The following is a 26,341-nucleotide window of genomic DNA, read 5'->3' as shown; positions in this document are numbered from 1 at the left end:
CAAAACTAAACCTTAGTTTTTGAAGCAAAACAAACATTAATAAAAATAATTAAAAATAATTTAAAAAGTAATGGACTCTATCACACTGAAAGAGCCATGGGTGTCTGCTCCTCTGCAGTTTCTGCTTCTCCCACCCTCCCAAAGCAGCACAACTACAGAAGAGGGAAGAGCAGAGCCTGCCCCAGCCTCCCCCCTCTGCACTCACTGATGCACTAACCCACCTATCTGCAGATCTCTCTAATGCTATCCTGCTGCCCACTTGGGATTATAATTTCACCAATGAAAGCTATCTCCCCTCTAAAAATAGCATTCTCTTCCTATACATACTGTTCTTATACAGACTCAAAGAGTAATTAGCCATATTTACCCTGTCTTCCTCCCTGAAATCCATTCATACCACACATGATCTCTTTAAACTTTTCTCCGCTGCCCAGCCTGGCCTCATTCCTCAAGGAATTCTATGCAAGCACACGGAGGGCAGCCTTTGCTTCTGAACTTGAAAACATGATCCTTCTAAGGCTGCACCAACTCTGAATCTCTCTTCCCCAAGCCATTTGAGATTCCCTAGGTTTAGCTTCATCCTGGTTTTCACAACTGCAACATATTCATTAATGATCTGCTAGATGTCCAGGTCACAAGGCCTAAGCAGTTTAAAAAACCCAAAAAACAATACAAAACAAACAAACACACAAACAGAACCTCCTCCCCCCCAAAAAAAAAATAAACAAACACAAGAAATTATAGCTTCACTTCAAAAGAATTTTTTTTAATTTAGAAATGCAGTTATATACATAGAACAATTAAATTAAACTTTGTACAAATATTAAAATACTATCTTCACACCCACTGCAATGTACAGGATACCAGAAAATACATATAAAATAAAGCAAAATAAAACCAATTGAGTGACATCCTGCACAGCATCAGTTATGGTTTTAAATCCCACATATATATGGAGTACCATTCTGCAAATAATTCCATAGTGGTGCAATTCAGATAAAAAGAAAACACATATAGGAAAGAAAAGATTAATGCAGAAAGGCAATCAAGCTCCCCTTGCATTTTTATCAGCAACTACCAGCAGTCTACCCACCACATCATAGGACTTCTGCTTCACAGACAACTTCACTTTGTTTTCTTTTGGAAGGAAGCAACTTTGAGAATCTGAGCTAAAACATTTTCCAGCACAACTCAGTTGCTTCTGTCTGTTCTCACTCAAGGACAGAAGCAAAAGCATAGCTTACAGGAAGCATATGCAGAGCATCATTACAACATGTTCTGGTGGGTACACAGATCTGAACATCACCTGCAGAGGGCTGAGTTTGAAAGCAGTGCTGAACACACGGCCCTGAAGTGTGGGAAGTGGTGTGGTCTGTCCTGGTGTGCTAGGACTGGAAAAAGGCTTACTTCTTGTATAAAAATACACCTTAAAATGAAGCCTGCTCTAGGAAACCTCTTTGCACTTTCAAAGCCTATAGTAGAGAAAAACTGCTTTCTAATGAAGTTCTGCAAGCAAAGGTTTTCACATAGAGCAAATTCAATCTGCTGTTCCCTGGTAAGGACTGAAGGATGATGGGGTGAGGCAGGATGTGCAAAATGAATGGGATTTATTGCATTTATATACAAAAAAACCAAAGTGAAGTTTATTTAAACAGTTATCTGGATAGAATAACAAGGCAGATTTTTTGTTGAAACTGCTGTCAGAACAGTAAAACCACATTTTTTGCAAGTATATTCTAAAAAGGTCAGCAAGGACAGCTCATTATGTCCAACCATACATTAACTTTTTTTTTTGTACAGCAAGCCTGCTGGTGTACATCATCTAACAAAGCACAAGCTTCCTTACAACCTGGTCATGATTGCATTAGCTCATTAGCCTGCAGTAAACCTGTTTTCAGCTCTTCCTTAGACAACTCCTTGTGTTCCCTTTTCTGTGCTGCAAACGACTCAACCATCCTAGACTATTTCCAATGGCTGAGCCAGTTGCTCTCTTAGCCCCACTCCTCAGTATTGACCCAAGTTATCCACCTCTGGGAGCATCTTAGGATGGTTCTTCCCAAAGCATGTGGATCAGATTTCTCCCTAACACAACCAAATTCTTCACAAACTGAAAGGCCAAATTAAGACTCCAGACACAGTAAACAATTCACCATACCTGAGCTAAAAGGCCAAGGAGAAACCTCAGCAGAGATGTCCAAGAGGCAAAAAGCACTCTGCTTGCTGAGTACACATTCTGCTACCCAGCAACTTCCCTGGTGGTTAAGGATACAAATGCATTGAGCTCTTCTCCCTCCCAAACTCACGATGTTTTTACCCAGCAACAACTCCAGAGGCTCACGTGCTTCAGCACATCTCTCCTGACTTAATTTTTACATCTTCTGCATTTAATGATGGGGAGACACAAGCTATTTAAGACCAGAACACACAAACCCCTCTCTCACCCTTCAAGGTGCAGGAGGCTCTGACACAGTCCAAGTTGGCTCATCATTTGAGGTGAGATTCATGATGCAGGCCCTGACGAGAGCCTGGCCTGCTGCCCATGGGTCACTGCCAACTTCACATCCTGGTTCTCTCAGGCTGGTCCAGTTCTACAATGCTTGGGCTGTAAACACTGCAATAAGTTGCATTTATTTTTTTAAAAACTATGGAAGTGGAAAGGAGCAAGGAAGTTTTTCTATTGCACATAATATCCTGAAATGCCCTTTTTCCCCCCAACTATCAGACTCCAAGAATAATGGAAAGTTTTAAAATAAGTGCTATTTTTATTTTTTTCAATATAATTAAATAATTTTAATGTTCTTGACTATCACAGGATTCTGCACATATGACAGAGCATGAGATGATTATGTTGGGAGTGTTAAATAAGAAAAAATGCCTCCCTTTGAAATCTTTTGCCAGACATAGGTGGGGGAAGAAAAGGTATGGAGACCGTGGCCCCATTAGGGGGAAAAAAAAGGGGAAAAAAAACATTTACTGTATCACATCTTGCAAGGTTGAGCCTCTGTGCTTCCATCCACAACACTGACATCCAGGCTCCATCTACTTATGGCAATAGCCAGAGAGAACAGACTCAGCTCAGAGATAAGAACACTCCTGAGGCAGAGCACAGCTGACATCTGAGTGATCTTTAGGCTTCAGGCCTTGCTCCCATCAGTAAAGATAGGACTGTGCAAAGTAGGTTTTCCTATATCTCTACCCAAAGACTTCTCAGTCCTTCAGCCTCTGCAGAATTAAAACAAACATGAATAAATAATAATCATTTGATAACCAGTAAAGTGAGGCCTTGCTCTCCCTCCCCCTTGAAAAAGTTGTTAGACATCTTTTGGGTTCCTCCCCTGTTGTTTTACCTCATTTTATATGAAAATTAACTCTAAAGCTGAGGATATAGATGAGCAGTGTGATGCCTCCGAACTGTGTTCCATATTCTGGCTCACAAAGATCCTTGGGGCCTGTTCCCACAAGATTTGCTGCAGGGAATAGAGCTCTTCTGCAAGATCTGGAATCATCAGATGTGATTACCAGCTAGCACAGAGACTGGCCTGGAAGCTGCTGGCTTATCCTCAACAAGCCAACAGAAGCTGCCTGTTTATGTCTGATCACAATAGCCACACTTGCATATTTCCCTCCTCCACCTCCACATTTCCTTCAGTTGTTAGTAAAGCCATTTCCAACAATTTTTATAGAATCCAATGATATGAGGTTTAACGAGACCAAGTGCCAGGTCCTGCACTTTGGCCACAACAACCCCCTGCAGAACTACAGGCTGGGAGAAGAACTGATGGACAGTAGCCAGGCAGAAAAGGACCTGGGTTTACTGACATGGCAGGCTGAACATGAGCCAGCTGTGCCCAGGTGGCCAAGAAGGCCAGTGGCATCCTGGCCTGTGTCAGGAGTAGTGTGGCCAGCAGGACCAGGGCAGTGATTGTGCCCCTGTACTCAGCACTGTGAGGCCCCACCTTGAGTGGGGTGTCCTGTTTTGGAACTCCCAATTTAGGAAGGATACTGAGATACTCAAATGCATCCAGACAAGGGCCACAAGGCTGGCGAAGGGTCTGGAGCACAAATCCTATGAGGAGGCTGAGGGAGCTGTGCTTGTTCAGCCAGGAAAAGAGGAGGCTCAAAGGAAACCTCATCACTCTCCACAACTCCCTGAAAGGAGGGTGTGGCCAGGTGAGGGTCAGTCTCTGCTCCAGGTAACCAGCAACACAGTCTTAAATTGCATGAGGGGAAGTTTAAGCTGGACATTAGGAAGAAATTCTTCACATAAAGGGTGACTGGGCATTGGAATGGGCTGCCCAGGGAGGTGGTGGAGTCACCATCCCTGGAGGTGGCACTCAGTGCCATGGTCTAGCTGACATGGTGGAGTTCAGTCATAGGTTGGACTTGATGGTCTTAAAGGTCTTTTTTAACTTAATTAATTCTGTGTGATTCTGTGAAATTAAAGCACTCTCTTTTTGTAGAGTTTGCTTCCTTTTCTTCCCCACCCAAATCAAATTTTCTTTCCTAACTTGGCTTGTTTTTCTCTCCTAAGTTGCTTGTTTTAAAGCAGCAGAGAGGAGGCCAGGCCACAGAAGATGTGATTTCTGCTGGTGGTGCAGGTGCTCATCCAGAGCAAGGTCAGGCCTTGGGATCAGCTTCCAGCTTTTCCCACCAACCTGGCACTAGCACTGCTCCTTTCAGGAAGACAACACATTCCCAACTTCTATACCTGAAATTGCTGAGGGTTAGTTTGAGCAGACAGGACCTTAAATGCATAAAAAGCAACTCTTGCTCCAAGCTGGTTAGGCAGCAGGAAAGTCACACAGATTTCCTCTACACTCCTTTACCACTACACTTGCTCAACCCCTCCAATAAACCAATGAAGGAGAATTTACTCAAGCTTAGACCATTTCCAACAGTCAAAGAGCTAAATACAATTGTCCCCATGCTTATATTTTAAAATTGCAATGGCAGATGTGTAAACAACATTTGTCCTCTACAGTGCTTGAAGCTGAGACAGACACCACAGCCCACTGTAAAATGACACCAGATTTTCTCCATCCTAACTGAACAAAAAATACCTAAACCACCCAAATGGGATTTATCAAATTCTTGTGTTAATGCAAGGTAACATGAGCAACAGGGAAGGATGTTTAAAACACTGTAATTTTAAATTAAAACCCCTCTATAACAAGGATAGGGGAAAAAAGGATTCTTCCATCCACAGGAACACACTGTGTGTCCTGGGATTTAACAGCTATTCAGGAAAAGGAATAGCAAATACACAGCTGGACACTATGGCTAATCCCCATTTCAAAGAACTGGAGCTAAGCCACAGTGGTTTTATACGTAAAGATGTTGTATCATTTTTGTCAAGTGCTGTAATGTTTTTTTACTGTAGCCATGAGGATGAGGATGGTGAGGATTGTAAACCAAAAGCAAAGCAGCAAAGACAGCATCCCTGTTTACCTGTACATTACCACATGATGTGTAAGGCTATGACATTTTGCTCCTTCAACTCAAAAATGTAGCAGCTTCTCACAGGGCAAACACTTCCCTGGTTACTTCAAGACAGTTATGACAAGGTACGTGCATCTAGGAAGCCAACTCTACTTGTTGAAACCAATCCCATGGAACAGTGTCCAGACCTCAGTGAGGAACCTTACAACCACCACAGCACTTGGACTGGACCACCTACCCCAGACAAATGTGGCTTCCTGCAATTATAGGGTCCCAACACGGACAGTCTGACCTGGTGTAGGTAACCGTGGCAGGCAGATACACACATTTCTGAATTTTCTCTTCCCTACCATGAGAATTTGAAACAATCCTCAAAACTTCAGGACTGAGCTGTGGTGTCCTCTAGCACTGCTGTCAGTATACTCAACTTTCCCTCACAGCAACAGGCTGGCACTGTGTTTAGGAGAAGCTTTACAAATGCTGCTGACCCCCAGCCACAAGGGAGGAGCCCTTCTCTATGGGCTGCTGGAGACCATCAGGTTAGAACAGCAGACCCTTTGCTGTATGAAGCTAGGAAGACACACCAGCCTGTGAGATGGCAGCTACCCAGGATTCAAGTACCTACTGTGGCTGGAAAAGGAATTTGGGATTGCACCAATGGCACTAGGAATTCACGATCTACAGGCATTTTTTTGTCCTGGTATTTTCAAACACCTGAACCTCTTCCAGTGGGCAGCACTGGTAGAGGAAGAAAGAGGAGATAAAAGTCATTTTCAGGAACAGACTCCTGCAGAGATGGGACAGAGGGCATTCCTACATGTTGGACTTCTCAGCCTTCAGTGCTTAAGCAATTCGCAGTGAACTGTTCCTGCATGGCTAAGCTGTCACACAGCCCATCTCATCTGAGGTGCTTCTAGACATCACAAGCTGCCCCTTAACTGAGATCCCTCCCAAGCCCAATCTCAGTGAGGCGTTTTGCCCTGCCTATCACAAAGAGGATGCTGGAAGAAGAGGCTATATAACATATATGTATGTATATTTAAACTGTGTCTGCACCCAGCGAGCAAGCGGGTTTAGCCCCTGCTCTCTGGGCAGCAGAAGGGCTAGAAAGGCTGATAAGCTGCAACAAGCCAGTGTGAGGAGGAGAAAGGCACAAGAAAGAGCAGCTCTTCAGAGACTGCTGTCAAACATCTGGCTGGGGAAGAGGAGAGGAGAGCTCAAATCCACTCTGTTCCTTGAGCCCCTGATGCTGATGGAATGGGGAAGCCAGCGCTGCACCAATTCCACTGGTGCATCCAGGAGGCAACCTGGCGACATCCTTTGGGATCTTCAGCTGAGGGCATCTCTTCTTGGAGGTATCCAGGGTACAGCTTGCAAGGATGGGGAAGACTGCACAGAGTGCTTCTGTCCCAAAGGCAGGGAGAGGGGAAGAGGAAGAAATCCAAGATGGAGAAGACTAGACAAACACAGCAGACCTCATGCTTCCTTCAATAAGGGAATATCTGAATGGTGGGGAGAAAAAAAAAAGAAAAAGAAAAAGTAGTCAAAATTCTTAAGTTCAACACACACCAGAAAAATTACTGTTGAAAGCAAGACAGGTTCCCACTTTAGTCACATGACAATGCAGTGGTCTCCCCCTCATCACATCACAGCATAAAGGAATTCTGGAGGACTCTGCTCCAACCTGCCCCTGAGTGGGACCATCACCAGCTCCAGCCTCGAAAAACTCCAAGGACAGAGCTTCCATCACCACTCTGGGTGTCTATCTGGTCATGCATTACCCTCCTAGCACAAAGTATCTCTTAATACCATGGAAAGGGGAAGTTCTGCCCTGAGCTATCTACAAGCCAGTTACATTTCTTGCCTAAGACACAGCAGTCCCTGCAGAAGCAACCTTAAGCTACATCTTCACATCAGCTCTGGCATTGCAAAGCCACTCCTTCAGGACAGCACAGAAGTGAGGAATAAAACATGTTTTGACTGCTCAACAGACTTGCCTCTTTGTCTTCTACATTAAGTTCACGCACATCTCTCTTAGGTCTTGCAGGCTAAGGCTGCAGCACTGAATGCTTTGTGGCAGAAAGCTGCTTACTAAAACAGTCTAAAAATTAAGCAGCCCAAGTATCACAAAGGGTTTGTATTCCAAGCACGTCCTCCAACTCCCACCAACTTAGTTTCCACAAACACAAGTTATTTTTACTGCTTTTGCACTATGATGCTGGAGGCTGGATTTGTCTGAAAATCCTTTGCTAAAACAAGAGTAAGCAGTAGACAATCTTGTTCAGACTGCCCTAGGCTCCAGTCTGAGAACACAAAATTCTTCAGAAGAAGGTATTAAACACTGCTTACATGGTTAAGATGTGAAACATGCTACAGAGACTGGATCTTTTCAAAAGCTGCTCTAGTGGCAGACACACATAGGGGCATCACTTGTCATTTTTCACCCTAGATAGTCAACTGCAGAACCTACTCTTAAAAAGGGTCTCGTTTAGTGCTCCTTGCACAAGTCACTTACCATCTGTGTATTCCTCAGAGGAAGTGAGTGATAAAAGGCTCTGTATGTCACTGCTTTCTGAATCCTGGACCTCTTTGTGTACAGGTCTACTGCTAGCCATGCCAGCTACCCAAGAAGAGGTAGCAGCCTGATGCACAAGAACAGTTTCAGAGCGCTGAGAGCCACTGGCTTCACACAGTCCAGAATGTCCAGGGGCTTCATCTTCTCTTTCAAAGGTACTGTGAGCCCCTTGGTCCAGCTGCTGCATCTCTCTAGGTCCATTCTGTCCAGCTCCCTCTGAGAGCACGATCTGCACTCGGGAGTCCGAGGGTGGAATGCAATTCCCTGTGCTGCCATATACTGCTTCTTCATAGGATGGCAAGGCCACTTGGACACCATCCACCATAATAGAGACCTGATCTCCAGATACACCTTGGTCTCGCCTCAAAAAAAAAAAAGGAACAAAGAGGGGGGAGGAGAAAAAATAAATTGAGTATTTCTTTTACCATATATATCTTGCCAAGAACTCCAGTAATTTCCCATAACAGAACTCTAACTCTCATCATTTAGGGGAGGACAGAAACTTGAATGGTGGTTTAACAAGGTCAAGCAAGCACTGTCTTGGATCCTATTGCACACTGCCACTAAACATGAGCAGGGGCTGTAATTCATGGCACCTGATAGATTTAACAGCAAGAGCTGAAAAAGTGACAATGCTTCACCCCCTCACTTACCTCCATAACTAAATTTGACAAGGGTCATGACTCAGCTCCGTGCTTTAGGAAAAGAGCACTGTTGATTCCAGCCTGGTGCACTGCTATCTTCCTCAACACCCAGCACTGTCTATTCTGCTGCCTCTGCTGCTGGCCAGACAACCTCTGGCAGGATGGGGAAGACACCTCTGGCACAGCATGCATCACCTGGCCTCATCAGGCATGAGAGAAAATTTTTCTCTTCTAGTAGTTTGGGCCTTTTCAGAAGAGGGCAGACTCCAGGGCCTCATCTCTCAACCTCCCCACTGCTGGAGTGTCTGCCTCAGCTGGCAGCAGTGTTATGGCTGGGTCCCTCCTCTCATGCACAGATCCAGCCCAGCAGGGTTCTCCTCCTGCAGCAGAGGATGGCAGACTTGCACACATATCTAAAGAGCAGTACTGCCTAATTTTGGGTCAAAAGGACCTCAAGCAGTCTGGGAAAGATGCACATAAATACACTCAGACACAGACTTCAGTAGCTATCCAAGGCTGTAAGAGGTAGGAAATTGATCTGTACCCAGGCTAGTAAGTATATTAACTTTTTCCATTCAAAGCCAAGGTAAAAGGACAAGGAAGTCACTCCTTAGGTAGCACATAAGAATGCAAGTGGGCATCACAGACCACCATATCAGAAAAGCACTGGATTGGTAGTATAGGGCAGAGAAATCACTGCGGCAATGAAAAGAGGAACAGAGAAGCGAGGAGCTAAGTTGCTCCAAAACAAAGGGCTAATCCAACTACCTGAATGGGTTTCTACTGCAAAGAAAGAGGGTGCCTCTGAGACCCTCCAAACCCCAGCTACACTTACCTGCTATGATGAAACGACTTCAGCTTTGGCTGCAGCAAAACAAACAGCACAACTAACAGCAGAATCAGGGCGACAGAGCTTGCTGTGGAGGCTACTATGGACAGCGTGGGCACTCCAATAGTTGGAGGAGAGTCCTTTTCTACAAAACCAAGGGGAGCACAAGGTAAAATGAGTAACTGCCATAGAGAGGGAAAAACACACACTGCTTCTCAGGACTTACTCCCAGGTGCATGTGTAAGGAGCCCAAGTTTCCCATACAAACAAGACACAGCACCTATCTCAGTTCTCAGCTCAAGCTGACACCTCTCCATCAGCTGTAAAGGGAACCCAAAACAAACCAGGCACATACAAGGGTCCTTTGGAAACACACAGAGCACACAGAACAGCAGTGCAAGCAGGCCATGGAAACTGACAGATGGTGGTAAGGGCCATGTTATATATAGATCTGCCTGAGCAAAAGCTAGAGAATGTCATGATGTCACCAGCAAGGTCAATAATTGTCTAGCACAATAAGCAGCATATTTTAGGTCAAACAATAAAACAAGTTTCAAATTATTTTTTTCTCGACTAATATAACAGCCTTGCAAAGAGAGGTGAAAGTCAACTGGCTGGGTATTATTATGCACTTAGTATAATTAAGACACAGAAAATATTAAGTTTCTCTCTCACACAAACATATGCCAGAGGACAGAGAAGGAAGGTGGATGTTGTTTCAGGCTGCTGAGTTTTCAGATACATGTGCCCTTTTCACATTACTCTTCCCTACCCTTCTGCAGCTGTGCTGTATGGACTGACTGTATGGAAACCAATTTGGCTTTTAAAGGACCTGTGCAGGAATAAACTGGGAATGAAGAGAGAATGGCTTGGCAGCGGTATTGCTGAGCACTGTGTACTATGCCTATAAGGCTACACTAGTCCTTTCACCTTCCTAGAGGAAATAATTGTCTGCATGTGTTGTTTCTGTCCCTGATTTGTGTCTTTGGTAGAGACCCCAAAAGCCTCACCTACCCATCAGGAAATACTACTGTGAATTGCACATTTGATTTATGCAATTCCTCAGTTCATCTTTCCACATCCAACACATTCTTCAGGAGCACAGGGCTCAAACTGCAGAGGGAATTCAGGAGACATGCTATGGGGGATGAGAGGAAGAGCAACAAGTAAACATAAAAAAAAGAGCTGGAGGATCATTATTTTTAAACTTACAGCCTGAAATGCCCAAAACAGGCATTTAAGATGGAAACCTGGTTTGCAATTTTCTGCATCATCTCTTGGGGTCAAACCTACTTGATTTAGTTGTTTTGAACTTGTTTCTTTGAAATCTTTTAGAAGTAGCTTGACCTCCCCCACGACTAGCACATTTTTTCCTGTGGCAAATAGGGTTGAGTAAGGATTTTAACTTTCAGCATTTCTCAGGGCACTAACAGGAACACGGGTAGGCAAATAGAGATGCTCCATTTTCAGCATAAGTACATGATGCTGTCAAACTGCTCACTATCCAGGGTGCACTCCAGAACATTTATCATCTCATAAGCCAAAAAAAGTCACAAACTCATACAATAAAGTGCCATAAGGCTATGGGGCTGACAGGCTCAGAGCTACACAAAATACATGATAACTGCTAGGGACTTAATTTATCCTACATGCACCAGGTAGGATCTTACCCTAACCAATAATTTACTGCCTTTCTAGAGTCTCCCACCTCCTTCCTCTTCTTTGAGCCTTTTGAAAGAGACCCATTAGTTGAGGGTCAGCTATCTCTGACTGAACAGCTGATGCAAAGCTTGTGTTGTGAAAGCAATGGCTTTTTCACTGGGTCAGACTTTTGAGGCACCATATTTTTGATAATGCCATTGATCCTTCAAAATGCTAAAGAAATCTGAGGGATTTCTGCTCATCACAACACAATCATTCAGTTCAACCAAGTACCACCATGCAGGAATGCCACTCAGGGAACACTGTGTGCAATAGCTCAGCTTTGTTCTCCAGCCTGGGTGCAGCAAGGGGAAGGGGGATCACTGTGGAAAGGAAGCTAAAGCTGAATTTGAAAAACCTCTTCAGGATCTATTTGCTGCCAGGTAAATTCCCAGATCCTTCCTTATAAATTATAGGAAGGGGCTATTGGAGTGGCAGAGACACTGAAAAGACAGCATCTTTGGGAAGGACAGGATGTTCAGAGATCACAGGTATGCATAAGGAGTTTGATGAAGATGCTTTTTTTTTTTTTCTTGTTTCTTTCCAATTAAGCTGACACGTTTTGCTTTATGTATTGAGACTTAATTCTCAAGTGTACATCCTGCTGGCTCAGGATGACTGAGTAGTAAGATTCTATCAACAAGCCCACCTCGAAGAGGAGAGGGAGTTCTCCCTTTATCCGATATACCCACTGTTAAAACCAGAAGAGTAGTAGACAAATTAGGAGCTGTATGATGAACATTTTCCTACAAATCTTTTTACTTTGCTGTTTTGATGGAGGAATTCCTGTTCAGCTGTGAGAGACACAAAACAAAAGCTGCCCACTTCTATTTGAAGGGAAGCAGGAATCATTTGTCAGCAATGTCCTTTCTGCCAGTACATGAACAGCAGCACCATCAATCTTTTTGACACAGGAAACCAACAGTTACTTAACCTGTTTGCAAGGAAGATTGACTCTACACACATACACACACATGTGCACAGACTCACTGAGGGAGATGTACTATCAAACCCATCCAGGAAAACCCGACAGCATGCAAAATGCTACTGTTAGTGCTTCCAGCATTCCTGGGATGAGAGCCTCCAAATAAGAAGCTCCACATAAGTAACAAGTTGCCTACTTTATAGTCCTTTCCATGGCTTTTTACCTTGTGTTAGGGACTCTTAAGTCTGCATCAGATGGGCTACCACTGAAGAGACATTTTTAAGAAAGAGCCATGATTGTGAGCTGCATTTATGAAATTGCTGGTGCAATGAGATACAGCCATATGGACTTCCTCAGCATCACACCAAGTGTTTAAGGATAATCTGAAAAGTCAGTGCAAGGGCAATTCTAGAGTCAGGGAGCACTCACCAGGGCTGAGCCTGCAGCTGACTTCCATGGCTGGGTTCCACTCTCCATTCTTGCAGGTCAAGTATTTATAATCTCCTTTCAGCATGTAACCTTCAACACACAGATACTCTATGACACTGCCTGAAGTCAGAGGGTTGTTGCAGGGGCTAGGGTGGCATTTATAGCCTCCATTCTCAGGTTGTGGTGGCTGGGGACAATCTGGAAAAAAAGAAAGGATCATGAAGGACATCTCAGAGGAAGACACCTATTACACAGTATCTATGAAACACAGGCAGACTTCCACCTACAAATACCCACTAAATTAGGAAACTACTAAAACAGAGAAGAAAGGCTATTACACTTTTCTGGCAGAGAACACCTTTGATGAAGTTTCTGTGATTGTTAAGTACTGCTTGTTATCCCAGCAGTACAGGCCAACTGACAGGCATCAAACTGGTGATATTTTTGAACAGTGACAGAACAGATTCCACATGAGAGAGGCACAGAAATCCTTACTTCTATTTTTTCCCCATAACTGTTTCACTAGAGACTGGGATGAACGTAACAACCAGGCTTTCCTATTAGTCTGGCAGGGGAAGAGCATGAGACCTATTGAAAGGAATGAGGAATGCAAAACCCCCCCTGTACTATGGTACACAGTGTCAAGGTGCAGACCTGCCCCATCATAAGGCATCCTAGAAGCCTGTAAAAGCACACAGATTTTGACTATTTTACATAGATATGCCACCAACAAGATGGGCAACAGAGCTTTGTTTCACTGAAAGGGTGGTCAGCTGTTTAAACAGGCTGCACAGGGCATGGTGAAGTCACCATCCCTGAAAGTGTTCAAGAAAAAACTGGACATGGCACTTAGTGCTATGGTGGTGTTCTGTCAAAGTTGTTGGACTTGATCATCTCAAGAGAACTTCTCATAGGACCTAATATTCTAGTCTACTTTTAAAAAGGAATTCAGTGTATTATGAAAACATTTCTTAAAAAACCCCTCTGTTTACCTATATAAATTCTGGAGTGTTGAAGGTGCTTCACATTCCTTTTTGTACCTTCATTACCCTGACTAGCGTGTATAGGTACATGTGGTACCTGGCACATGCCAGAAGTTTTCTTGCAGAATTTCCAATAGCCATTCAAATAAAAACAACAAACCTAAATTGAGGAAACTGCACTGAAAACAGGATATTTGTCTTGCTCAGGGCTTCCTCTGTTCTGGCAGGTCACAATAACCTTGCAGAACAGCCCCAATAACTTCCGCTGACAACATGTATCTGCCTGGCTGAAAGATGGAGAAATCCAGATTCTTCCCTTCAAATTCATATCAGCTTCCCAGACTTCGTAAAAGGAAACATCATAGATCTCTCTTGAGATTATTTTGGGGCATGGGAAATCAGTCAACCCACCCAGGGTATTCCATCAGAGCACAGTAACCCAGGCCTGTCCTTAAACCCCAAAGCACACATTCTCACATTCTACCTCTAAGTAACTCACTTACTGTGGGACAAACAGCAACAAACAGCTGGGCAAAGTTCAAGTAATTGTATTTTGAGCAAGATTTAAAAAGGAAAAGAAAACTAGAGATTCATTCACTGTGGAAAAATTTACCACATTGCCTTAGTGCAAACAACTCTTGAACCAAAATACATGTGAGAATGCAGAACAGGTAGTGCCTGTAAATGCTGATAAACCCTGAGATGAAGTGCTGACTGAAGCCAAAAATGCTCTGGTATGAGTTCTGCCAGCTTTAGAACTGTAATTCAATTTACTTCTTCAGAAAAGGTTAACAGGGGTCTAAGCAGCAGTTTTTCAAGAGGACTTTGTTCTTGAGAAGATTTATTCTTAAATAAGCTTCAGAGAAGGCACTGTTCTGGGCCTCATGAGTTTTAACTGTTACCTTCTGTGCTTTTTATCTTTTCTTGCTGCAATAATTTTGAAACCAGTGTTTTAATCTCTCACCTTATGAGGCTAAACTTCCTTTCACTGTGAGCCCTTGCACCATCTCAGGGCAGTTGGGATCAGCCAAAGCAACAGATTAATGGCACATTGCACATTAAAGCACATAGACAAATGCCCTGGTTCATCTGCAGTCCAGGAGAGGTTTTTCTGCTATATTGCAGAACTATTTGAGCACAAGAGATATTTTCAGCAGTTTAACAAATACCTCTCCTGGCACTGGTGGAGAGCTGTGGGTAAAAGCCAGTGTCACCACAGCAGTTGCCAAAACTCAGGAGCAGACAGGACAACTTCCCTACACCTTTTTTATACCATAGCAAGTACCTGGAATTGCCTGGGAGCCATGCACAGCACCTTTCTGCTGATTGCAGCATAGAGTTCAGTCCTGTGGTTCCCTTTTCTCCTGAGCTATGCCCATGTGTAAGCCTGGCCACTGCCCTAGGAGCCCTTTTGCACACAGAAGTAGCTCACAGCTGGTTCCCCTTCTATCATAAAATGCCACCTACACTGATGAGATTTCTCAGTAAAGTACAAAAATCAGCCAGCCAGCAAGAAATAGGCACTCATTTACACCGCAACAGCACTCTCAAAGGCTTGGAAACACTACCACATCCACACCACACCCTGACTTGGCCTTCTCAGGTAAGGTCTTCAGGAGATGCACAGCTATGCAACTACGAACTGGATTCCTCCTCACCTCCACACACCACTTGGACAGGAAAGAAGCAGCTGGTAAGTGTGTTCAGGCAGTTATGCTTGACTTGTCCTATTCACAGGGAAGGGATTACAAAATTAGCCATCTGCCCTTTCCTCTACCCCCAACCTTCATTTGTTATCACAGCATCCAGGAGTGCACAAGTATTTTAAAAATGTCACCTTCACTATGATGGAAGAACACCGCCTGTGTGCCAGGAAATAGATAAGAAGAGTCTGGATTAGGCAGCCAGAACATCAACACCCTCCACATGACTGAGCTGATCCTGGACTGTCCTTTGCAAGGCAGCCCCAGGGGAAGGTGCTGTGTTGGGATGCTTCAGTACTGGGAACAGAAAGATACATGAAGGAATTTCATCAACTCCCTGCCTGAAACACATGTTTTTGGAAGTATCCCAGGGCTTGTGAGACATCTTAAGACAAACATTTATGCCAGGGAGTGAAGAGTAAGAGAGCCAAGTAACAGAAGTTACCAACTTCCTAGGGGCTTACTGACATTCCAGGCTTGCAAAGCTATTGCCAGGATCTTGATTCATCAAGCTTTCAGGATGCACAGAAATAGGTTTTAAGCATTTCTCCACCTTGTGCAAAGGGAGAAATATTCCCAAAGCCCTGTTTCTAGGAGGTACTGAAGCTTATGACATCTCCTGAGAGACCTGGCTCTCTGCCAGCATATGCTGCTGGAAAACAGGAAGGAAACAGAAGTCCAAAGACTTAGAACATCATTGAACTCTATTCAGAGGTAAAGAAATTGTCATTTCCAGATTAACAGGCAGAAATTTAGTTATGCACTGGACCTTCTGCAAATGCCATTCCAAACCACTAGGTATTTAACATACAGACAATTTTTTAATATACAAATGAAAAATTACTAAGCCAGTATGTACTTCCACCCAGTGTCCCACCAAATCACCTATAAGCCCCATATTTTTCTGTTTTTTCTGTTTCAGTCATATGAAAAAATATTGTCCTCCTGTCCTCCATCAGGGTTAACTACTCTGATGTTTTTTGAATAGCTGTTACCAGCTTGACAATAACCACCACAACACTAAGGAACATCTTTTTTGCTAGGGTAACAGCAACAACACATTGTACCTTCACCAGCTCCCTTTATTCAAGTAGCAAGCCTCCCTTACTTTCTCTTCCACCAGATTCACAGACAGCTGTGAGGAACTGCAATCCAGCTTCTTTTAGGGACAGTAAGAGATGTTAGTTGGCCAAATTGAATAATCTAATCACCAAAGGATGAAATGGCTCTTTCATGTCCTGGCTGAGCTGAAGCTGAGCAGTGGTCCTGAATGCCAACCTGATGCAGAACTAAAAGCATTTCCAGCAGAATGTAACAAAGACACAAACCCGAGCCACGGTCATATATAATGCCACAGATGGAGGCATGTGGTCTGTTGTGTGCTGACACAAAAGTGAGGGGTTTAAGTGCTCAGAACATAAACCACAGGAGCACAGTTGAGCCTTGATCACTGAGAATGAAATTCACAGATAAGCAGAAGATTTACAAAGCTCAAGCAGGATGAGCCTGTTGTGGCAGTGACGAAGAACAATACACTCCACTCACACATACCAAGAAAGATTAAATCATACTTCAATCTGACTGGATCATTATCACAGAATTATAAAAGCTCCCCAGTATTAACCTTTTTTGCATAGGCACAGCACCACACAGAAGTCTAAGACCTCCCTACAGTCTTATTTGCTTGGCACTGTCTCTTTATTTTTTCATTCTGTGAGATTCATGGACTCTGTGAGGGGTCTTACACCCCTCTTTTCTGCACCAAGCATTTGAACTATTTTTTAGTTACTAACCTGTTTCACTGGGCAGTCTGACTACACAGAGATGGAAACCCAATTCTCCTTAAAAAAACACATTCTTATGAGAAAAACAAAACAGAACCCAAACAAACAACTAAACAAAACAAACAAACAAACAAAAAACAAAAAAAGCCCTAAACCAACCAACCAAGCAAGGAAGCAAAAAAAACTTTATAATCTGCCAGAGTACATAACTAAGTTTGTAACTGAGGGAGAACAAGCCACGGCATTGCTCACCTTACGTGGGCAGAAAATTGCATATAGCATTGGTTAATTATAGGATATTTTGCACTGAACATCCACTAATAGCTCTTCTTCTCCACAGCAGGGCACAAAGGTCACTAAAACTAGGACAACAATAGTTTTGACAAATAAAGTGGGTCTTTACATGAGTCAGTCCCAAATACCAGCAACGTCAAGAGGAAGTTGGACTCAGCAACAGGTAAATCCCTCACTGACTACACAAGTGCTCTAGCAGGTTTGCCTACCCTCAGAGCAGTGGCAGAGGAGCCTTACAGGTCCATGCTGAAGGACTTCAGAAGCCGTTTGTGTTTACAACTGCTCTGCTGAATGTCCTGAGCATGTGCTCTGCTTGGATACTGTTAATACCTCCCCGCCTTTTAGACATACCACAATTTTTGTGTGATGCGGAAACCAGAAACGGAAGATGCTAAGCTCACTACTTCTCTTCTTCTACAACATTTAACAGATAGTATCAAGACTAACAGAAGAAAAACATCCTACAAACAAAAAACCACCCTCCTAATCAAGATAAATATTCCCCTGGCTAGTCTGGTTAAGCTTGTCATGATGTCTCACGTTAGCAGGTCTTACCTGGTGAGCAAACATCTCTGTGAAGCAGAACACAGAAGCACCCAATTAAATTGTCACAGTGCTAGAGGCCATGCCATTTCTTTCATTCTGTTTCCCCTGAAGTCTCATCCTGACTTTCTTGTACTACTTTGACTGCCCTACAGTAGGATTTCTGTGGAATAGCTCAGAAAACGTTGGCTTGCCTCAAGGCCTGCCACTTTTTTGTCTCTTCTCGTATCTCCCATCACATAGGAAGGTTTTCTCCTGGTCACAGTTATTTCCTGTTCACTCTCTTACAAGTTGTGCTTCAGCACATTCCACAGTAGCAAGAACTTCTCTGTCCAAGTCTTCAGTTCTCCAAAACACTGTCACCTTTATTCTTTCAGACAGGACTTGCCATCAGCCTTAAAAACAACATATCTAGAAAAGCACCCAAAATAAACACAAGACATCCCTACCTTCCAGTTACTTGTCCCTGCTACAGAGACTTCCATTTTCAACTTGGGTAACTCCTGTGTGCATCACCTCAGTATAGCTGAGAAAGCAGAGGGAACTGCAAAAGCCATTACTAATTTCTGGCAAGGACCGTCCAAACAGCCCCAAACTCCAGGGGAGTAACCCACCTTCTCTATTCCCACCTTCAATCTGGGTCTTGCCACAGCTAAATGGGTGATCTGAGATACTAATTCCATTTGAAGCCTTCTGCAGAGGTTGTGCATTTTCAGCATCTCAGACCTGAGTCCAGGTTTAACACCATGCTGAAAACAACAGAGCCAGATTCACAGTTCTTTTCCAGTTAGTGCTCTGAACGGCTTGCAGCAATAGTGGGGGTTTTATAAATTGCTGTTTGCATGCAAATGCATACACAGGGCTTAATCTTTTTTTTACACAATGCTTTTTCACAATAAAAATGTGACAGCCTGATGCAGTCAGCAGGCTAGAAGTGCAAGCCAGGGAGCAGCATGAATGCTCACTTCAGCTTCTATAGGGTCTGGCAGTTCTAATGGAGTGCTGCCCACGGATCCCACTCAGGGGTGATACTGGATGTTGGTTTGGCCTTAGCAAATGCATTTAGCTGCTTCCTAACAAGAGCTCTGGCCATTTTTGCTAATAGGAGAAGAGTCACTTTTCTCTCCTTGCAGAGTTTCAGTTCTTGCCAGCACGGTGCTACCCGACCTCTCCACTAATCTCCTGGTTGTTTAGTAAGCCAATAAGGAAAGAATTTACTCCTCCCTTTGACCAGTTCTTGGATATACTCCCAACTTCTGTCACCAGTACTCAGAGAAGCACTAATGTGATCCAACCAGATAACAGCATCAGTGTTGTCCTTAGCCACACAGCAGGGTAGTCAGCCACAGTGCTGAGCTGACTTAGCAGCTTCTTGAGCAACAACACAGAAACGCATCAGCCTCCCAGTGCCTCAGGTTACATCTAACAGAACACATTGCAAGTAACTTTAATTAAATTTGTTTGGTTTGTGTCTTCTTTTGGTTTTGTTTTGGTGTGTTTGTGGGGTCTGGGGTTTTTTTGGATTTCCAGTGTAGCTTTTCCTCCCAGAGAAGACATGTCTCAAGCACTTCCACATTTGCTAATGTAGGCCAGATCCTTACCTAGCATATGATGAGCTCAAACTCCACTATGCACCTACTGAGAAGAAAAAACATGAAAAGTAGCCCCAAAACTAAAGGCACACGTGCAACTGGTATACGTGCCATTTTCAACTACAAACACTTATTTTATAAACCCTTTGTGGAACTATCGTACAGGAAATTGACTGTTCAAGTTAGCTGCTTTTCTTGTGGCAGCTTTATCCCTATGCTCTGCAGAGTCTAGGCTAAATGCACTTTCCTGCCTTGAGAAGAAAAAATATTTAAAAACATATATACACCTATTTTATTCAAAGAACATACAGTTACTTGTCATGTCCCTCTAACCCAAATCTCCTGCTCTGTCACTCTCTGAGGGAACAGAGGAAAAGCAGGGTGACCGCTGAACAAAAGAATTCCACAAGCTTCTTTTTCAGTAAGGAATTTTTCTTCTTAAAACAGGGCTTTCAGTTACACAAGATTTCCTTCTGCCTGAGACAGGACTGGTGTTTGGCTCCATGAGCTTTCTGCAGAGAGGAAGATGATGGAGAAAGATGACTAGCCAGCTTCACTTTCAGTGTGAAATGCAGAGAGGAAACATCCTTGTTTCCACTCTCTTCCCTTGTACACACAAACTAGCCTATAAACAGCTGAAGCCACTTTTGGCAGCCCCTCCCTCAGCAGCAATTCAGTTTTAGTAAGAAGCAAATCTGTTACCATTTCATACCCCTTTTAGACTAGCTACGTCAACCAAGCACCATCTTTTACCAAAGAAAGAAACACTTCCTAGGCAGTTGGTCTGGAGAGAAAAAGCACCTTGATAAGCTTTAATCAACAGCACTGCCGCTCCCCACCCACACCTTCCTTCCTGTTGAGAAAGCAATGACAAGGGGATGTGTTTTAGTGGTAGATAGAAAAGCAGTCACCCCCACCCACATTTTCCAGCAAGAGTGCCAGTTCCATTTCTGAGTGCTAAATACCTTCAGGTTTCCAACTAACCACGCTTGCCTGGATGCACTCAAAAGCTTTCAGCACAGCAGCTTCCCACTATGCACCCTTTGCTCCTGCATTGTCCTTCCCAGGCAGAGAGCCTGGATTAATATTAGGCTAGGAAATGGCTCATCAAGTATTTCAGGGACAAACGTCACTGCTTGTAACAGCAGGTTTGTGCTGAACACAAAGAGCCACATGCTTTAGACCGGGGTTTCTCTTGGCAGGCTGGCTCCAAGAAACACAATGACCTGATCTGGGAATAATATTTGAGATTTTATCCTCTTCCAGCATCTTCAGAGTGTTTTTTAGCTCACACAGTGAAATTCCAACACAAGTGTGTGCTGCAGTCATTACAAAGCCTTTTCCCTGGAGGACAAGTGGGTCTCTCCTGGTGAAGGTGAAGCATGCTCTGCTTTGCTCCCCTTTCAGGTAGCTCCAGGTGTTAGTGGGGTGTTTTTGTTTACTGCCCACCAGTGTACTAACCTGTGTGTTTTAACTATACAAACACAGTAGCTGCCGATAGAACATGTGGAAAGGGACCCAGACTGAAACCATCCTGTGCCAGCTGGAAACAGTTGACAACTCGGTCTGTTTCTAGATGGAGACAGGATTCACTCCATAAAACACCGATTACCAGATGCCCAGGTTTTCCACTGGTCTGTAATTTCTGGGGAGGAGATGGGGATTGGAAGCAGGAGAACAGATTTTGAATCTTCTCCTTTTCAGCACTCTGGCTTTCTCTAGCACATGAGCAGATGGGTCATTTCCCAAAGGGGCAAACCTGATACAGCAGCTGCTGCTGGGGCCTAGTCACAACAGCTGAGGCTAAAGGACCTCTTTATATTTAACTTACAGGAGGCAGAATTCAATAAAAGGCCTCCATTGTGAGTGCACACACTTCTCACTGACCCTGCCCCTAAAATATTTTAAGCCTTCCTAAAAACACACTGCAAAACATAACCCTCTTTTGGGTTCTGTGTACTAAGCAGAGGCCAAAGTCCACTGAAAAATAAGCTCTCTGTCTTTACTGGCTCCAGATGCTGTTTATTCTGAACAGACAGAAGATTCATCTTCAGACAGAAGACCAAACTAAGCAGGACTGGAGTCTTCACAGGGAAATTACAGTTTCCCCAGCAAGGGCATACTCTGAAGAGGAGGCTTATTTATTTTCATGTCATAATGTGGGTAAATGAGAAGAACCAAAGCAAAGAGATTTGTATATATAATCATATAGCTGTGCATTTATATAATTAGACACAAGCACTTAAAATGTGTACAGTAACAGGCACCCCTCACAGCTACCCCATACACAGTAAAGCTGCATTTTTTTTTCTTCTTCCTTCTTTATTTTTTTCCCCCTTAGGGCAGGGGAAGAAAAAGCAAGAAAGAAAAGACTCTAATTGCAGCCTTCCACCAATGCAGTCGCCATCTGGTAACTCAAGAGACACATGGAGAGGAATTATCTTAATTAACATGTTACAACAGTGTTTAAAAAAACTCTGTGCTTATTAACACTCAGCTGTGATTAGCCAGCCATGGAGGAAGCCCGCTAGTGCAACATCAATTATGGGTCTTGTCTGCCTTTCTATTAGAAATATGATTTTTTTTACCCCCAGTAATTTATCTATCTCCTAAAAAGAAAACCATTAGCATCAAAGCTTACTCTAAAATGCAAATTATATTTATGTTCTACAAGAGTCAAAATGTTTAGGCTATATGAAGTTGCCACTGGCGCTTCTACGGTGCTACAGAATGGATATAAAACATACTTCTCCCTTCCCCTTAGAAAGCCCTGCTTCAGTTAAAGAACTCCCAGGGTCACTGATATTTTGGCAGAAAAATAAATGTTACACCTTTCAAGTTCCTTTCCCCCTCTAAAACAGGACAGACTTTACTGTATGCTAGGCAGTTGGAAAAGCAAGACACAAATTCCAGGTCTAACAAAAACCACATCAGTGAAAGGAAAATTTCTGCGACGGAAAGCAGCAACCAAACACAACTTCATTCCAGCAGCACATCTGCCTCCCTAGAAGAGTGCTACTCACTGTGAGTACTCAACTGTATTATTTTCCCTGAAATAAGCCCACCTGTAATGTGGTCCCCTCAGATACATTCCAAAGTGATTCAGCCTGACAGGCTCCAAGACTAACACTGCCAAGTTTTTCAGAGTTGGCTCTGTGTTATGTTTGCACAGCGCTGGCTGCAGCAGGGCTTTCATCTGTGCCAGGCATTCTGGACATCAGGATAACACCAAATCATAAGACAAAAACCTGGTGCTTCTAAACAAAGCCAGGATGATAAATTAATTCCGGAAACATTAATAAGGAGGAGGAAGCAAACTGCAGAAGAACATTAATAAGGAGGAGGAACAACTGCAGAAGTACTTTTAAGATCTTCTGATAAAGTAATCTTATTGCTGCACACACACACACAAATAAATTAAAGTTATTGGTGATGTCTGTGGAGGGTCACAAAGCTTACTTATGTCCTGTAAAGATGAAGAGCAGCTGACCAGTACTTAACAAAATCCCACACTGCCAGGGCAGTATAAACAATTTGCATCTGGGCTGCAGTTGAAGTCAGCAGTACAGCGGCTGCAAAAAAAGCCAATTTCATACAGAAACCTGCTCTCCCCATGGGCACGGTACAGCTTTCCAAGTGGCCACATTTCATTTGCTTTTGTTTTCTAAGGCTGCTTCCAACCTCCCTGTGCCTTCTTCTAACCACCCTATAATTATTTTCACATGTTCCAAGAAGATAATTAAGGAAGTGCTGTAACAACATTTTGTATAATCAAAGGGTTCCAGATTCTGCTTTTGAACCCAAAACCCAGAAGCCTTATGGGCACATAAGAGTGGGCTCTTCCAGTTCTAAATTTTATTTTATATTGCAACAAAGAGGGGATTATTTAAAAATAGCAAGAATTATCACAATAATTTGATGGTCTTACAAAAAAGAAACAGACAGCTGTGCAGGAACTTACTTCACACAGCTTTCATTTGTCATCTTGTTCCTGTTTAGCTGTTTCTCTAAACTTACAAAACCGGTCTCAGTTGAGGGGTAACCTGCACATACACCCCATTGTTTCCTTGTCTGTTCCTAAGTGGGTTTTCAGTTTGGATATAGCAATACCCTAAAGTGTTGTTTTTAGGATAAAAGCCTGACACACACTATGGGGCTCTTGTGTAATGGAAAACATCTCACGCTTCAGCAATAACAATGAGACAGTATAGGAAAAAACATAACTAAGCTGTTCAGCAGAACATGGTATTCATGCTGATTTAGGACACCAGGTTTTGATAGGACACACGGGTGACTGGTCTGCAAAGACCTGACTGAAATGAATACAGTCCCTCTATTGACATTAGGTGAGGACATCAGGGAAACATACTTTAAAGACATGGCAGAGCAAAACTTGTCTCTACCAGCAGGTGACACAAGGCCTTCAATTTAGCAGTGCCTCAGGAAACTTAACTTGCTTGTGGATTAACATATAAATACAAACTTCCATTCACTTCAGCCTAGAACAGGTTCCTTTATCCAATAAGGCCTTAGAAGTTCTTGCTATGAGAGTTTGTCAAAATATGTCCCTATTGTGGACTCCAGCATGGCCACTCAAGCTCAGGATGACACATATCACTTGGCTGGTAACACCAACAGCAGCAGGAGTCCCCATACACTATGAGGTGGAACTCAGGCAGACACCATCAACCACCACCACAACTGGCTTCCCCTTACCCTAGAGGCCAGTTCATGCCCACCTTTTAACCCCAGTTCTGCTACAGTTTACTCTGAGACTTAACAAAGACCATTGTGCAATCACAAGTCTGCTCATGAGGCAGTCCTAAAGTCCAAGGGGACATGGGAATCTGTGAAGTAATAATTTTTGAGTTTAGATGAGCTAGCCAAGTCACTTGAAAGCTACGCCCTGCTAGGTCTCCTTCGTTCACTAATGAACCTTTTGCAACTGATTCATTTTTCATCCTTTCAGCAGCAGCAGCAGCTGTTGCCTCTGACTCAGCCTACCCAAAATGTACTGATTTGGAAGTTTGGCCAAGGCTGATCTAGTAATGGCTTGTGCAAAGGAGAGCGCTGTGCGCTAAATGTTGTTCCACCTTCATCTGTGTGGAAACCAAACTGGGAAGCTCTGAGTCCTGGGTTACTGAAGTTTTCCTCTGCAATTCATCTACTGACAGATTTGCTAGGGAAAGATGGGTAAGGACAGCGATCCTGAAACCCCAATCTGATACACCAACACACACAGGAGAGAACTTATTCATTCTGCCATGCTATTTCTCTTTTGGCTCTGCTCAGGACCACTGAACAGAACAGAATCTAATATCTGGGCAGATCTGTTTATCCTTTAAGAATGACTCGTCTGTGTCACGGGACTTGTCAAAACAAGCACTCAGATAATTTACCACTGACTGGGCAGAACTGCAAAGACTTCTCATCCTTGTCTCTCTGGAAAGCCTCTCTTAAGCACAGTTGTATTTTCACTCTAGATGTGGTTAGTTTAGCTCATAAGTATTAAGTCACCTTTCCTATCAGCTTTAGAGGAGATCAGCATCACAACTTCTCAACAGAGTCCAGCATGATAGAAAAAAGAAAAACCCCAGACACATATGAACACTCCCCAAGTCATCCTGTTCAAAGTGGGAGGCATGTCAGACTACAGAGTGACACAAGCACTGCACATGGAAAATGTACCTTTTCCAGAAACCTCAGTCCTACAGACTCCCACTTACGCCAAGTTCAGTCAGTCTGAGCTTCACTTTCTTGAATGGATCAGCTGATACAGACTCAATCCAAACTCTAGTAAGTCAAAAGTCCTAAGACAGAGTGAAGCTGAAGAACTCAATCTTCAAAGAAAAGAAAGAAGTTTCTTGTACTGAGATGAGCTAGGTGTGACACACATATCTAAATTGCCTAACACTTGAACAGTGTTGGGACAATTTAAGAGCTAGGGAGGTGATAGTAGGAAAGGTGGTGGCAGACCCTGTATAACCTGCACTGTAACTTAACACACCTACTCAGTATGTAATCTCTATTTACTGGCTATATAAGTAATTAGAGAGTATTTTTTTGGCAAGAAGGGAGGAAATCCAGCGAAGCTACCAGTTTCAGCTTGCTTTGTGACTGGAGCATGACTAGCAAGAGGCATCAAGGTCTGGTGGGATGCTGCTGCTACTATGATTTACCAGTCACAGAAAACATGATCAGCTCTGGCAGAATAGACAAAGTCCCACACATTCCACCAACTCAGAATCTGCTGGGGAGCAAATGGTGCATGGAAAGAAAATGGCAACTTAGTATTATGCACACAAATGCAGTGTATAGAAAATTCAATTATCAGCCACCTTCTTTGAGAAGACTGTCTTGCTATACAGATGTTCTTATTTCAAAGTGTTTGTTTTTTCATCTCCATTTTCCCAGTCCTTACCAACAACTTGAAGCAAATCAATGGATATGAAATAGCAATTGTCAAAAACATACCTAGCAGCAAATGTGAATTCCTCCTTTCTGTCTTTGTAGTTTCTCATCCCAAACACCCACAGGGTAAATATAACTGAACCGAAACAAGCCAGGATTGGGAAACTGTTCAAAAAACAAGCTCCTTCCACAGCTGGCAAGAAAAGCGTTCAGAGAACATGAGTAAAAGGAATTCTCATCCTTTGAAATACTATTTGTCCTTTGACACTTTCACTATAGCCACTGAAATCAAAGCACGGGCATGGTCAAATATCCAACTGAAAACTCATGTAATAATAAAAAAAAGGTCAGAAGTAGCAACTGCCGAAACAGAACTCATTTGTAGCCCTTGATGCCTGATAAAAATGTAGGAAAAGATGAAATCCTATTCTGTCTATTTGATATAAAAGGAAATTAAAAAACATACAACCCCAAACCCTACAGTATAAC

The 26,341-nt window shown here is 43.3% G+C and overlaps 1 protein-coding gene across 5 annotated transcripts in view; it reads right to left on the bottom strand.

Annotated features, from left to right (window-relative positions):
* Window positions 1–5,547: 5,547 nt before the first annotated feature.
* The window catches only part of SUSD6 (sushi domain containing 6), an 87,409-nt gene continuing 66,615 nt past the window's right edge, over window positions 5,548–26,341 (bottom strand). For all 5 annotated transcript variants that reach the window (XM_033062049.1, XM_042779381.1, XM_033062050.2 and 2 more), the window contains 4 exons: window positions 12,543–12,740; window positions 9,494–9,632; window positions 7,955–8,376; window positions 5,548–6,941 (listed from right to left, as the gene is read on the bottom strand). In XM_033062049.1, the coding sequence (XP_032917940.1) occupies window positions 6,916–6,941; window positions 7,955–8,376; window positions 9,494–9,632; window positions 12,543–12,740 (785 nt within the window). In that variant the 3' untranslated portion in view covers window positions 5,548–6,915. The remainder of the gene's footprint in view (window positions 6,942–7,954; window positions 8,377–9,493; window positions 9,633–12,542; window positions 12,741–26,341) is intronic.

This window comes from Catharus ustulatus, chromosome 6, assembly GCF_009819885.2.
Source record: "Catharus ustulatus isolate bCatUst1 chromosome 6, bCatUst1.pri.v2, whole genome shotgun sequence".
NCBI lineage: Eukaryota > Metazoa > Chordata > Aves > Passeriformes > Turdidae > Catharus > Catharus ustulatus.
The sequence above is the reverse complement of the archived record's forward strand: the minus strand, read 5'-3'. Positions and strand labels throughout refer to the sequence as shown.